The sequence below is a fragment of the Centroberyx affinis genome, unplaced genomic scaffold (assembly GCF_046629955.1).
Source record: "Centroberyx affinis isolate AG114_WGS23_722 - 3 ecotype Tasmania unplaced genomic scaffold, CSIRO-AGI_Caff_v1 ptg000229l_1, whole genome shotgun sequence".
In the NCBI taxonomy this organism is placed as follows: Eukaryota; Metazoa; Chordata; class Actinopteri; order Beryciformes; family Berycidae; genus Centroberyx; species Centroberyx affinis.
The window spans coordinates 160,637-175,171 of NW_027278916.1; the positions used below are offsets into that span (position 1 = coordinate 160,637).

At 42.3% G+C, this 14,535-nt stretch overlaps 2 protein-coding genes across 4 annotated transcripts; both read right to left on the reverse strand.

Moving 5' to 3' along the window:
• Positions 1–1,542: 1,542 nt before the first annotated feature.
• On the reverse strand, positions 1,543–6,416 carry decr2 (2,4-dienoyl CoA reductase 2, peroxisomal). Of its 3 annotated transcripts, none has more exons than XR_011696731.1 (10): positions 6,259–6,416; positions 5,991–6,105; positions 5,740–5,808; positions 4,821–4,872; positions 4,593–4,728; positions 3,988–4,112; positions 3,324–3,417; positions 2,909–3,013; positions 2,073–2,351; positions 1,543–1,852 (listed from the first exon to the last, which is right to left on the reverse strand). XR_011696731.1 is itself a non-coding variant. In XM_071542561.1 (10 exons), exons 2-10 carry the CDS (start codon positions 6,089–6,091, stop codon positions 1,818–1,820), a joined length of 906 nt encoding a protein of 301 aa, XP_071398662.1. In that variant the 5' UTR covers positions 6,092–6,105; positions 6,259–6,416; the 3' UTR covers positions 1,543–1,817. The 3 variants fall into 3 exon arrangements, 2 of the variants coding, with proteins under 2 accessions (XP_071398662.1, XP_071398671.1); XM_071542561.1 differs by having other exon boundaries at positions 2,163–2,351; XM_071542570.1 differs by having other exon boundaries at positions 2,099–2,351.
• A 1,125-nt stretch (positions 6,417–7,541) lies between these two features.
• On the reverse strand, positions 7,542–11,303 carry LOC139663711 (retinol dehydrogenase 13-like). Its single transcript, XM_071542433.1, has 7 exons — positions 11,160–11,303; positions 10,220–10,338; positions 9,862–10,017; positions 9,608–9,712; positions 9,092–9,304; positions 8,851–8,952; positions 7,542–8,464 (listed from the first exon to the last, which is right to left on the reverse strand). The coding sequence occupies exons 1-7, from the start codon at positions 11,222–11,224 to the stop codon at positions 8,106–8,108; spliced, it is 1,119 nt and encodes a 372-aa protein (XP_071398534.1). The 5' UTR covers positions 11,225–11,303; the 3' UTR covers positions 7,542–8,105.
• Positions 11,304–14,535: the final 3,232 nt, after the last annotated feature.

Consider the following 14,535-nt stretch of genomic DNA (forward strand, 5'->3'; position numbering starts at 1 on the left):
TAGCCTTCTTAGCCAATTACCTAATCTTATCCATCGCAAGCTAATTTGCCGTGAAGCGCAAACAGCGCAGCGCAGCAACGGTGTCGGTGCCTAAAGCCAGTATCAACACTGGAAATCTCTCATTACAAAGCGACTGACTAAATATAAGACCGAGTGGCAAATTTTCAACTGGAAATGAGTAAATGCTAGCAGCTAACTCCTCCTTCGAGCATCCCACTTCTTTCGTGCCATCGGGCAGGGAAGCTGCTAAACAGCTAGCTAGCAAAATTAGCTTATTAGCTAGCTAGCACGCCAAATAGTCCATCTTCTTTCCCTCTCTATAACGAGACACAGAATGTTACAATATTCCCCGATTTTAAAAGGTAAATACGGCACTGTTAGTCTTTAAGACAGTCCAATGTTTATATCCGCATTTTGATGCCGTTTTCCAACAACCATCCACCTGTGTCTGTCACCAGACAGGCCAGACGAGTCTCGGGACGAAACCGTCCCTTCCTCCACGATTTCTTCAGTTATTCTCGTCCCAAAAAACACAGCTGTTATACCTTCGCACGTCGAAACCCACGATAATATCGACAGCAGTCTCAAATACAGCCAGAAAGCTCCATCATATGCCAATTACTCTCCACCGATAACAGACACCGAAAGCTCTCGCATCAGCATCAGCAGTGTCCCATCCTCCTCCTCCTCCTCCAGCCGCATACAAACCAGTGACGTTTCACGCAAGCGTAGAAAATAACCCGCAGTATCATTGGGTTTATAGCGATCGATAAAGACTTTATGATTGGCGGTCGTGCACAATGACTCACAACAGTGATACAAATTAACTTCCACTTGCATGATTAATTACTATGGAGAACGACAGACAAGAATAATGTGATACTTTATTGATATCTGTAAGAAAAATCTCGTTTACCTGCCCTCCACCCTCCACTGAGAGGTCAAAGGTCAGGGTCAGCTCCATAACAGCACCCTTCGAGCTGGTAGGGATTCAGTGCTTTGCTCAAGGACACTTCAGCAGGGTGGAGGTTTGCCAACACAGGATTTGAACCTGACTTGGTCCTCTAATTTAAGGACAGTCTCTTTAATCACTAAACTACCCAAATGTAATTCGAATATAAATTTCATACGAATCTGATATTGTAGGGGTTCTCGTGGGGAAATAGGAGATCTATCATTTTGAGATCATAAAAATAGTTTACCAACATTTAATGGATGCATTTGTAACATGTAATATTTTGGCGCCCCCTTCTGACGTGTAATGAACGTAGCATCTATTATTAAATAGAATATTTTTTGTTCAGGCTTGAGGCTGCTTACCTGGGCCTGAGCACGGTGTTATGAGGAACATTTACCCTACCTGACTTGCATTAAAAACAGCCTGCTCTGTCATATAATTACAATTCAAGCTCAAACAATCAAGGAAGTGGCAAAAAGAACACAGGAGACAAACATCTGCTGACAACAAATGAATTGTGGTACTGGAATCAAACTGCAGTCACAATTAAATGTAATTATAAAAGTTTTATTAATATAGAGGTTCTGAAAAAATTACATAAAAATGGCAAGTGATTAACATGGCTGTAGCTGAAATACATGATGACAAATAACAGTTATCCATGACTTCATACATAATTCAGGTCCATCACTGGGATTTTGAACACATTTAATATTAAGATATTTTCTACATTGTAGTAAGTACATTAGTGTTGAACTTCTCCAGCCACTTAACCTTAAACCTGTATCAGATCACATAGACCACAAATGGCATATCAGTGTTACAGATGGCCCCTAATTTGCCCTTTTATTTTCAATGTTCACTTGTCTCTTTTCTTTTCAGATGACCAATAACCTGAAAGAAAATAAGAGAGACCAGCGGATTAGTATGGATTGCACTGTATTGATGTCAGTCTTCTGTAAACACCCTCTTTAAGCTGCTTTAACACTCTATTTCCGCACAATTATTCAAGTCTAATGCAGGACTTTAATGTTACATCACTCTCCAAATCAGGACATTGTCACTATCCACCACAACACACTCACTCTCAGTCACACCATCCTTCCATACGGACCTCAAGCTGCACCTCCTCCTACACACCTGGGTCAGGAGGAGGACATGGGGGCCCTTGTTCACAGTTTAGCGGATTTAGAGGAGGCTATACCCAACAGCATGGAGACGTCATTAGCCGAGGTCAGCCACGACCCGCCGTCTGCCACCAGGATGGCTCCAGTCACGTAGGAGGAGGCCCGGCTGGCTAAGAACAGAACGCCGTGGGCCATCTCCGTCTTGTTGCCCGCTCGCTGCAAAGGAATGGACCGGAAAGCACCAGCAGCCTCCCCTCTAGGGCCGCCTGAGGGATTTAAAGGGAAAAATCCATCCTCAGATACTCTTATACTGTTGATTGATGTATCATCAATCTTTGATGTTCAATGCACTCCAGGAGTTATTTGGCAATGAAGCGTTGTAATTTGCTTTTTTTGGTGTATCCACTTTCCCTCTTTTGATTCCAATAATTTAATTCATTCAACATCCGAACCAACGGGCAAACTGAGAATGCAGCAAAAACATGTAAAAATACAGGCTATTTCATGGTTTCACAATGGCTGAAATTGATTTGGGCCTAGTGGTGCTTTCAGTCAAAAAACATTGGAAGTGCATTTTAGATGTTCAGGCTGTTCTTGAATGAGTGCAAATGTGTATTTGATGTTTTCAATCAGCTTTGAACAGCATTTATATATATATGAATATATATATGAACTGAAGCCCCTTTCTGAACAACCTCCATTTACAAGAGGTGCAAATAAATTGTTTTTTTTAAAGAGTTAACAGCATTAATTATTCCTCACAGTAAAGCACTAATAGTAAAGTGCATGTTGATAGTCAGTCCTTTCATTGTCAAGTCCTTACCCAGTCTGCGGTAGCCCTCTGTGCCGGAGATGGGACCCGGGGCCAGAGTGTTGACCCTCACCCCACTGGGCCCCCACTCCACTGCCAGGTGCTTGGTCATGGCATCTAGGGACAGGGAAGGAGACATGGAGTTATAAAGGATTATCATTCTGTCAGCATTATACAAGAGGCACCTGAGCTCCCTAACGTCCTGCCATTTCTCCTTATTAATATGCATATTGATGCAGTAAGGTGCTCAAAAATGTAATCAGATCTTCTACTCTATAGGAGGAACCTGTGGTGTCAGTTTGAAGTTTCTTGTCATGTAATGTTCCTGTGCTATTTTGTTCACAAGAGTGTATCTACACACAGACACACACATTATGATGTGGTGGTGGGACATAAATACACAAAAAATATTGATATAATTTCGTACCGTTTGCAGCCTTGGCAGAACCAGCATGTACCTGGAGACCCTGTCCCCTGTAGCCAAGTGTAGCAGAGATGTTCACAATGTTTCCACCATGATCCTGCACTCAAAAATCACGGGACAATTAAAATCAGTGCAATAAGTAAACAATCAAATCAGCTTCAGAGAGCAGAGGCAGGAATTTAAATCACATTTACAGATTAAAGAGGCATTATGTAATCTATGATCTTTACTGTCCTCTGTCAGCGATTAGTGGGAATTACAACAACATTGATAGAACTTGTATGTTCCTACACAAGTCTCTGGATTTGCTAGCCTTTGTCGCCGAAATGTCTTGCAATGCTAGTCGCTCGCTCATAGCACCGTCCTCCATTGCTGAGTTGTTGAAATATGGTTAAGTTGAAGGTTTACTTTAATTGGAAGGGGAGAGGAGATTGGAGGTGTCTTGAAAGTTTAAAGCATGGGCCAAAAAGTGAAAGTGAGTGTGAAAGCCAAAGGAATCATTGAGTCATTGGTATTGATCGATAACCCTATCAGCTCCCTGCAGATATATTATGGTCATTTTGTGCTATGGGGCAGTAAAAAATCTGACTTATTTCCCCTTTAACTTGGATTTAACTTGGATGTGAAGAGTATTTTGTCAAGCAGACTGACTGGAAATGTACTATACCTTGAACCATTTCTCATAAACCACCTTGCTGGTGTTGAATGTGCCCATGGTGTCGATCTCCATGACTGTCTTGAAGGCGTTGAAGGAGAGAGCAGTGGCGGGGCAGAGGAAGTTCCCAGCAGCATCTGTCAAAAACACCACCATCATCATCATAACCAAGGCCAACATTATGGCATGCTGCTGAACAAATGTCCCATTCAAGACAGGAGAAGGAGCTCAATATTTCGTTATAAAATACATTCATCAAACGCACGTCGCCTTGCAGAGGGGGAAATTTAAAATTTCTTGATAAACGGAACAATGCTGCACTGACATAACAGCGGGGCGAGGGGACTTTAGGATGTAAAGATAGTAGATAAAGATAGATACAGCTTGGGAAAAGTTAATGATTGAACCAAAACTTTCCCATACTTTACCTTTGTTCCAATTACATTTACACACATTCGCCCTGCAGAAACTTTACATTTTATTCGTGCCTATGGTGGTGGTATATACAGTATATATATATATATATATATATATATATATAATGCCAACTGGTGTGTGGGTGAGTGAGTATGTGTGAAGCAACACACCAATCCTCAGCACAAACAGAGGTTACATACTGTTAATAAGGATGTCTATGCGACCCAGCTCTTTCAGCGTCTCCTCCACAGCAGCAGCGATGGTCTCAGGCTGCCTCACATCCACACACACAGGGAGACAGCGGCGTCCTGACGCAGCGGACAGCTTTGTAGCCGCCTGGGGAGGTGCACAATCATACTGTGTGAGACCAATAGACTTGACCTTTATAAATCTTTTTGGATTGCTGAAATTATGTAAAGGGGAATAACCTCTCTGAGTTTGTCCATGTTCCTGCTGGCAATCACTGTGTCACAGCCATGCCTGGAAGAAAAGAAATATATAGCAATTTGGACAGAAAAGGTGGAGGATAAAGATCTAAAATATGCGCCTTCATGTGGAAAAGAAGAGTAACTAAACCCCAAAACCACTTTTTTCAACTGAAATCTGATGTATTTGGGTATTTAGTAGTGTTGTTGAACAGTTGAAAAGGCAGTGTATTAACTGTATAGATGTATGGGACAGATAGGATGACAAAGGGAGTAATTTAAGGTGAAGCAGGTAGGACACTGTGAGGGCCAGTAGGAAGGGAATGAGAGGTCAGAGGTGCCATCATCAATAAAATTACAACGAGTGCAAGGTAATTGTAGAGAAAGAAAAGATGGCTTCTTAAGAGGTAAAAGTTCACAGGCACAGCACAAAGTGAGAGATGACAATATAAGGGAAATGTTGGCATGACAGACAGTCAGGAGATCAATAGAGCTGATTAAAAGGTGTGCTCCTGAATTTGATAAAAGACACTCGGCTACTTCTGCCACATGGGTAAATTCAGTCAAGTCCTTCAACTCTGTTACACAAGCAAATACGTGATAGAAGAAAGACTGACTGACAGATAACACAACTAGAAGGTGTAAAGTACACTCACTAACTCGCTCACTCATTTGCATTTTACTGTTAAAGAAAATTAGTAATGACAAAATGCCGACGGAGTCATGGTTCTACATCCACAGATAATTCACATCATTTATTACATTCTACAAGCTCCAAGATAATATCTGAAGACATGAGCAGATACTGACACAATTATACAGGCAAATATCCTACAGGCAAACTGACCAAGAATATCTGCATCTTCATAGTCCTGCTAGATCTAGGCCAGTTAGGGAGAGACAAGCAGGCAGGTTTTCTTACCTCATTAAGACTTCAGCTATACGGAGTCCAATTCCAGATCCACCACCTGTGATAAAAGCAACTTGATCCCTGAAAAATAAAGTATTTTGCCTCAAATGTTAAATCATGCAAACAAACATTTTAACATTTTGCCTCCTTGGTAGGCCTAATCGTGTCTAACAGCCAAACCACCAGATGATTTTGTGGAGTGCAAAGGTGTAACACACATGGCAACGCATAATAAGACTACAAGTTCTGGTTTGTGAGCTTACTTTAGTAAATCTGGACTGTAGATGTGTGTGTAGGAAGTCATGCAGTCATCTGTATCGACATCTTCGGGCAGCAACTCTCCCACTCTCTGCGGCTCTGCCATCCTGACGAATCTGACTGTAAATGAAATAAATGCACTGACTTAATGCAATAAATGACTCTGGTCTTTCATGAGAATTAATTCTACTGCTGTCTATTGGCAACAGCGAGCCAGCAGCTTCATGGACTGTGCTGTGAAGTGCAAAAGTTATGTCACCCCGTTGTATTTACCTGTTGAAGCGTTGAAGGGAGAATAAACTCTGCTTGGCGAAGTGTGCGGCTTGTAAACGACGAACTGATCAAATTCCGACAGATAACTTTCACAGAGACTCGCCCATTAAGCGTTTCTTTCAATGAAAACAAGTTGTACCTTGGACCATGTTTTTTTCGCTGTCCACTAGTGATGCATTATGGGCATTGTAGTCCGTCAGGGGTGCGTTCAAGAGCACTAAATGCAATGCTGTCCAAACAACATCCTACTTTGCGAACAGCTCATTTTTTTGACAGTATCTTTAACAATAGAAAGCATATAAACAGTAAAGTGTCACTCTTCTTTTCCCCCTCAATATCAAGCAGTGGCGTTGTACAGAAAATACAGTGTGTAGCTAAACCTTGGAGGTGAGGATTAATATGTATCACTACAGTGCAAACCAGGATGACAGATCAATTAATGATCTTCAAATTAGAAGTGCAGCCAGTGTCAGACAACATCACGCTCCGCAGGGACTGTAATGGTAGATTCTCATAAAATCTCTAATAGTGTACATTTATATATCCATAACAATATCGGCTTGTTTTTCCAAGCTGAGGGCAAAAGGAAAACCAGCGATCCTGTTGCTCATCTCAGCTTTTACTATGGCACCAGCATTGGTAAACCGACACTTGATTAAACGACCCAAGCGATAGAGTTTCTGGGGTCGATGCTGGTCGGTGTGCATTAGTAAGGAGAAAGGCCCTTATTGAACTGTATTTGGGGATTTACTGATGGAAAGCCCCATGAAATGGAGCCCTCAAACACTTTTGGGATGCATCTTCTCCAAAGCACTTAGGCTGCATGTCTAGAGATAGTCTGGCCTAAAAGATTTTTCCATTTTGAGAAACATCAGTAATCTAAAATGCACTTTTGAGTGAAACCTGACCAGTGTTTTTCAAGAGAGGTAAAATATAGGGGGTAATTGCACTATAATTCTACGCCAAAATAGCAAGTGCACACAAGTGATGCATACGAATGATTAGGATCGTTATACAACATATGCTGTAAAGTTTTATCAGGTTTACTTCAGCTAGGCTGGCAAGGCTTCATGCTCCTCTGCTCCCATAACTGTATTTTAAAGCCTCACAGCCAGATGGCGCTGTCTGATTGGTTGTTAAACAGGCAGCGTTTTCTGCTTGGATCTACAAAGCGATGGGAGTACGACAAAATGAAGAGATGCAAGACGAAAACATTTGCACTCGTCTGAATGTGGTTAGTTTACTGATGACAGCATTGCACTTATGGATGAAATCCTTCCCTTGCTCATCAACAGTTATGGTAAATGATGGCATTCACATGCATGTAAAAGGATATGCACGATCATTGATTTAAACAAAACAACATCCACACAGTATTCATCATTGATTCTTTCCAGTGGTCTGTTCAACATTTCAGTCAATGTTAGGGACTATGAAACAGAGACAAACTCTGCTTCTTAATTTCAGTGTCAGCTTCCACCTGTTTATAACAAACAGAACATACAATTTGAGAGAAATAACATTTTTCATTATAATGCATCCCCCCAGTTATTCAGTAAATATAAATTGAACTTTATTTTGACAATCAAAGCAGTGAGACTTTGATCATGTAGTTGATTGTTTTAAAGATATTTCTTGCGAGCCATACCTTTTCCTCGTAAAGTCCAGAGAAAAGACTCTTGCTTGTCACACAGGTCGTTTTAAACACATTATCCTGATGCAGGAACTAAGGACAAGTACAAACGATTGCCATTACATAATGTCAGACAACCAGAATCACAGACTCAGACTGTTAACTGTTCCTGTGAGCTCTGCATCCCCATGACAGCTCAAATCCTGAAGGTCCATCATTCACTGCTGGCCTGGACCTGCGGCTCCGTGACCCTGCCAGCTGGTGCCGGGCTCGGCCCCCGGCTCTGTCCGTGTGTGTGTGCTGGGTTCGTCTGTGGTGTTTTGCTCTGGCCTTCTGGTGGTGGGTCAGGCTCACCGGCCTGTCCTCGCTCCTCCTCCAGACCCACCAGCCTGCTGCTGACCTCCCACAGCCGGCGAGCCGCCTCCTCATCCAGGGCCTGGGGCGCCGGCTCCTTCTCTGTCATCACGTCATAGTAGCGGCCCGTCACCCCCTCCAGCTCCTCGGCCACGGCCAGGTAGACACTGGGCTGGGCCCCCAGCTCTGGGCCCTTCACCAGCAGGGAGAAAAACGGACCTGCAGGGGGGATGGTGGAGGCCAGTGAACCGTTTAGTAGTGAAATGCTCATTGACATGGCTGGAATAACGTTTAAAACTCATAACATTAGGTTTTAATGATTTAATGAATGTGGCTGGGGCAATATAGCATATCGTCGCTGTCTGGGGAAAACCTCATAACTCCAATTTTGGTGAGTACAAGCCTTGGGTTTATTAAATCTTTTCAATCAGTTTCAGTTTTCCTTAGTTCATAAAAAGATGACATTTTGGAGATAAGAGGTTTTCACAACAGCGATATGATCAATGGTTATGGTTAATTAGAGCATACCCATAAGGCAGACAGAATCTAAGTGAGTTGATTGATTTCTCTGAATTCAGTATCCAGTGAAGAAGCAGGATACTCACTGAGAACTGAGCTTGAGAACTGGGATTGGTGGAGGCCGGTGTGCCTCCCGAGGTCCGTGGCAACAACGCCTGGGTGCACGGCATTCACTGTGACCCCTGTGCCTATTACACACACACACACACACACACACACACAAGCTACTTCGTTTAAAACAATATCTCCAACTCCCAAGCACAAATAAGAACATAGGCTTTACTCCCTCCCACACACACCCACATATACAAGAGCCACTAGACTTGCCTTGTAATCGCTTGGCTAGTTCTCTGGTGAACAGAACATTGGCAAGCTTGCTTTGGCAGTACGCCTGCTTAGTATCAAACTTCTTCTTCTCCCAGTTCAGGTCATCGAAGTCGATCTTTCCAACGATGTGGGCGAGTGAGGCCAGGTTGATCACTCTGCTGGGGGCGGAGTCTTTTAACTTCTCTAGCAGGAGGTTTGTCAACAAAAAGTGGCCTGGAAGAAGATAGAAACTTCCCAGAGTCAGGTGGCGATGATGTAAGGGAGAGTTCACTCAAATATGAAGATGATTTACAGCTGACTTTCTTTCAGAGAGCCTAGGAAAGTAGTCAGAACTATTGTGTCTTTATTCAGTGGTCAAATGAACATAATTCACCAGTACAGCCTTTGTCAGCGTAGTCAAAACATGTTTATTGTGACAACTGAAGAAAGACACAGACACAGATGAGTATTTTAAGCAGTTTTTTTGCCCTTTTGGACCTCACTCTGTCTGTCTTTGTTTGTTTTTAGAGGACATACCTAGGTGGTTTACTCCAAACTGCATGTCGAAGCCGTCCTCCGTCCTCCACGCTGGACATCTCATCACTCCAGCATTGTTTATCAGTATATCCACATGCTGCTCCTCTACAATGCAACAAAGAAAACAAACACAAATCATTAAGAAACTGTTTTTTGAGGGTGTTTTATTGCCACTATTCAACCGTACATGGGGAAGTGACATTGCATGCAACAGGTTTTCTTTGAGTTCACTTCTCTTCTACAGCGTTCCTCACCTTGTTTGACTCTCTCTGCAAACTGCTGGATGGATTTCACGGAGGCCAGGTCAAGGTGACACGCGTAAACGTGGGGATTCAGCGTCTTCCCTCGGATTTCCTTAGCAGCAGCCTCGCACTTCTCCATGTCCCGGCATCCCATAATGATCCGACCCCCTGTTGGCATGGGAATGACAAAAGAAGTGTGTCAGTGAGAACAAAGCGACCCCTAAAGGTTTTTTGGTTCAATGGCTATCATGAAAACATCTTTGCTAAAACATTCTCAGTGTCATTGCTATATTTTTGACTTCTGCTCCGAAATCACACACTGATAATAAATCTGTCAGGTTTTCCAAGCCACATAACATTTTGTCCATACCTCTCTTGGCCAGTTCTCGGGCCGTCTCCTTCCCGATGCCCGTGTTGGCTCCTGTTATAACCACAGTCTTCCCTTTAATCGTAGCCTTACTAGGACACGGGCCTCCAGTGACATGGCTCCTGTGAGAACAATTAAAACCAAGTTCAGTGCAGTAGTACCCGAGTCCTGTCTCAGTTTCGAGGCCACTTTTCTGACATCTTGGATTTGTCTTTTGCCTAATTTGACTTGTCTTGCTCTCAGCTCCTATTGAGACTTTTTCCCGTTTATCTAAAAAGACACATTTTCCTCCACCTGGTCCTCTTTTATGTATTTTCTCCCCAGCACTACAAACATTAACTAGTTGCATTAACTAGTTGGATGTTGAAGGTTATAGTCCAGAGCTCCTGCAGAAATCTCTACATCTCTGATGATCATTAAGAAACTCCTTAGCATTATTTTTACATTTGAAAAGCCACTGTTTATTACCTGTTTTGGTCTTGAACAAGACTCAATTTGCTCGGGTCTTAGTCTTGATCTCAACCCCCTTTGGACCTGGTCTTAAGTCAAACTCGACGGGACCTAGTCTTGGAATTGATTTGGACTCGACTAAGTTGACTCATCATGTCATGTAACTCATTGGCACGTTGTTCTATCCATTAAATGGCATTATATGGCAGGACAAAATAAATTCCCATAGATTTCACAGTAGCAGTAATAACTGTGGAAACATACAAATCTGGATTAGAGATGCTGGATGAGGCTTTGAGTCTGATGGTCTGAACTAAATGGCACAGTGATGCAACTATCTGACGAATATTACTGTTAAAATAGAAACGACATAGATTACCTACTGAGTTATGCACTAGCTATTAGTTGTACAGTTACTAGTGCATAATACCATGCATAAAAAAAAGAAATTAGCTATGGGATAGAGTTCAATATCAAGTCCATGTGTACTCACTTCAGTAAAACAGCGCAGCCGAACACAGTTCCAAAAACAGAAACTGGCAAAATATATTTGCTCATTATTCCCAAATTATGTTGGCGACAAAATATATCAATAAAATGTTTTAAACACAGAATAACAGCTTGTTTGGTAAGGTAACACTCCTCAAGCACAAGGTTACATGCGCATGCTTTTAGCGTCATCAACCCTCCTGGTAATTTGACCAACCAGAGCAAAGTGGAACCTATTGCATTGTGGGAACTGTAGTTCCATTTTGACATTTAGCATCCCAAACCCTCCAAGCAGTAACCAAGCGACTTCATTTTTGCAAGGTTGTTCACAATGGATTTTGTATGTAGCTGCAAAGCTTAAAAGTAAGAGTTCAGAATCTGAATGATCTGAAACTTATATTCTACCCAGAAGGCTTCACTTTGACAAAATCGACAGTCTTTGGGTGAGTGTCACTCTAGGCTATGGTAGCCCGCTGGAGGGAAATAAATTCAAAAATGTATATCAACGAACCATTGTATGATTGTATGAATGTATGAGTTTTGCCAACACTCTTGAATTTTAAGTGTATTTTCCTTGCAATAGAAATGATATGGAAGGACATTAGGTAGGCTACCAGTAAACAGACCCTACCTCAAATGATCTGCTGCATGTTTTTATTTCTAACCATTACTTTCTTCCTAATGAGCTGTAGGAAATCTAGTTAGTTTGGAGAATCTATATTCACTATTGAATATGATTTGATGTTGATTTTATTTAATCATTATCTTATTTATTTTTAACCAAGGTACTAAAACATAGATTCTGGGAAGGCCCAAGAAACTTTATCTCCTGTTTATATTTACATTTTAGCTGATTGCTCTTATCCAGGCTGACTTACAATGAGTGCACTAGAATAAACTTCAATTCCTAGATTACCAGTATTATAAGGAGTGCGAGGGTCATGGTGGCATGACAATACTCCTGTGACCAGAGAGTGATCCTGTAAAATAGAAGTGGCAGGAATATAAAATAAAATAAGAGCTACGGAGAGAGAGAAGTGATTTTAGGAGGATGATTCTGGCCCTCCCGCCACCTCCCTCTTGTCCCCCACACCACCATTATTCCAGCTATGACCAACATCTATGTCTACCCATCCAGGTCAAACACACCTTGCTGAACACATTCATTTACTGATCAATTATCAGACACGTCCATATTTGAAATTATGGGCTTTGGGCACTAATCGTCCAAAGCCCAAAACCACACTTTCACCAGTAATCCCCTACTCAAAATCTGTCTACGGAGGACAAATTTGTTTTAGTCTGCTAGGCAAATTTAATTCCTGCTTGTTCCAGTTTGTCTCAGATAACACAACACAACAGTTGCTGTATCGCTGTGTTTTTGAGAAAGTTTTATTTGCTTGCAGTTTTGTAGATTTCAACCGAACCCTGTTTCAAAACCAGAGCAGTGTGAAACAAAAGTCTAAAATATTTATAAATACACATTTGAGGACCACAAACAGGCATTTTAGTCAGCTTGGGGCCATGGGCAGCTAATACCCTTATTATCCCCACTACATCGCCACAGAGGAGAGGAGAAGGATGTGATTCAGTGGGAGAGGATGAAGTGACAATGAGGGACTTTTTGAAAAGATGAGTTTTTGGCCTGCAGCAAAAGACGGGGAGTGACTCTGCTATTCTGACTGGAGTGAGGAACGTGGAGGCTGGAGTGAGAGCTACAGTAAGAGACTGGTCCAGGCAGAAAGCAGATCAAGGGCCGGTGTGTAGGGATGGACCGAGGCCTGGAGGGTTGGGGGGGTGCGGATCCTTTCACAGTCTTTTAAACCATGCAGCACCAGGGTTTTGAATTCAACCCTTACCTCATTTTCTCTGGGGAAATGTTAGTCCAAAGTGGAACAAACTCTCTTGCACTGTCCTTGGAGTTTTAAACTAACTGCCATGTGAAGCACACCTTCATGTACAGCTAAGCTCTCTAAAGTCTCCCTCTCCATTTTGGTTTTATCATCTGGTCATTTTACACATTTTTAGCTCTCTACCAGGGGCGGAGCTCACCTTTCATGCATATGGGTGCAAGCTATAGCTGTGATCTCTGTCTACCCAACCATGTTATAGGTCTAAAAGTGCAAAAATTTAAATTACAGTTAAAATTCATAGCTATTATGCTACAGAAAATGCAGCGCTAATTCCCAGTGACCTGTCCAAACAACAACATTTGTTTAGCCGAAATTTGGTGGAACTTTATTTAACAGTTTACCAATATCAACCACGTAAGTGCCACAATGTTACAGCAACAGTTTCTTTTCAAAATCTGCCATGTTGCACCAACCCTACAAATTCATTTTTCTATATTTCATTTTTGAAAAATTGTCAATGATGATAAAAGTTCTAAGAGTGAATGATTCAGAGTCGATGATTGTTCATAATATGCTATATTTACCTTACCAATATTACTACATTCCAAAGGATTCCCTACATTGTTGGTCAAGGGTGCCAGGCACCCACAGCACCCATTCAAATTCCACTTATGCTCTCTACAGATTTAGCTGGACTCTCCTCCTGCGCAAAATAGAGAGTTGGGAAGGAGGATTAAGATTAGTTGAGGAGACCTTGAAGGACCTGCGGCGGAAAGTTTTTTAGAGTCAGTCTAAACAATATTCATACTCATTTATAGGACACAAAAGTATCACTTTACTCTGAATGAAGACAAATTAGAGATCAGAGCCAAAAACAAGGCCACCCCTTTGCAACAAGAGGTGGAAAACTTGAGGTGACACATAAAAAGTGAAAACTAGGACATGAGTGTGGAGTCTGAAGAGGGAGAGGAGGGGAGAGACAGGGAGGAGGGTTGCAGAGAAGCGGCACTGCTCTATTTGTTCGCAGCTCAAGGTGCGTCCCCCCGGTGTGTTTGACCCTCGCTGCTCTCTGCTGTCAGCCCACAGTGCTTGACCTTCACTATGATTTATGACAGCTCTGTTCCCACGATAACCCTCTGGAAACCCGCTGCCTCGCTGCTTCTCGGCCAGTCTCAAGTGTGTGAGAGACCTGAATACCTCAGAAAGGTGAGGCGGTGAAGATGCCTTTTCAGCTGCCCGTCTATTCAGTACCCATCCATCTCCTCAACAAGAATAAAAACACCCACGGGTCAAATGATATTGTTTCAGGAAACTGGGAGCTCATATTCCTCCGCGCTGACTTTTTTCTATGCTTCTTTTTTCCTCTTTTCCTCTTTTCTTTGCCTGACCCCGGACTGCTCGTGTGTAAACAGCTTATCTTTCACACTCCATAAGCTATAGTCTTAGTCCTGGATCTGGACCTGCATTGGCTCTCTTGAATAGAACTCTATGCGGGGAGATAAAATGAAAGAAAAAGCAGAACATACG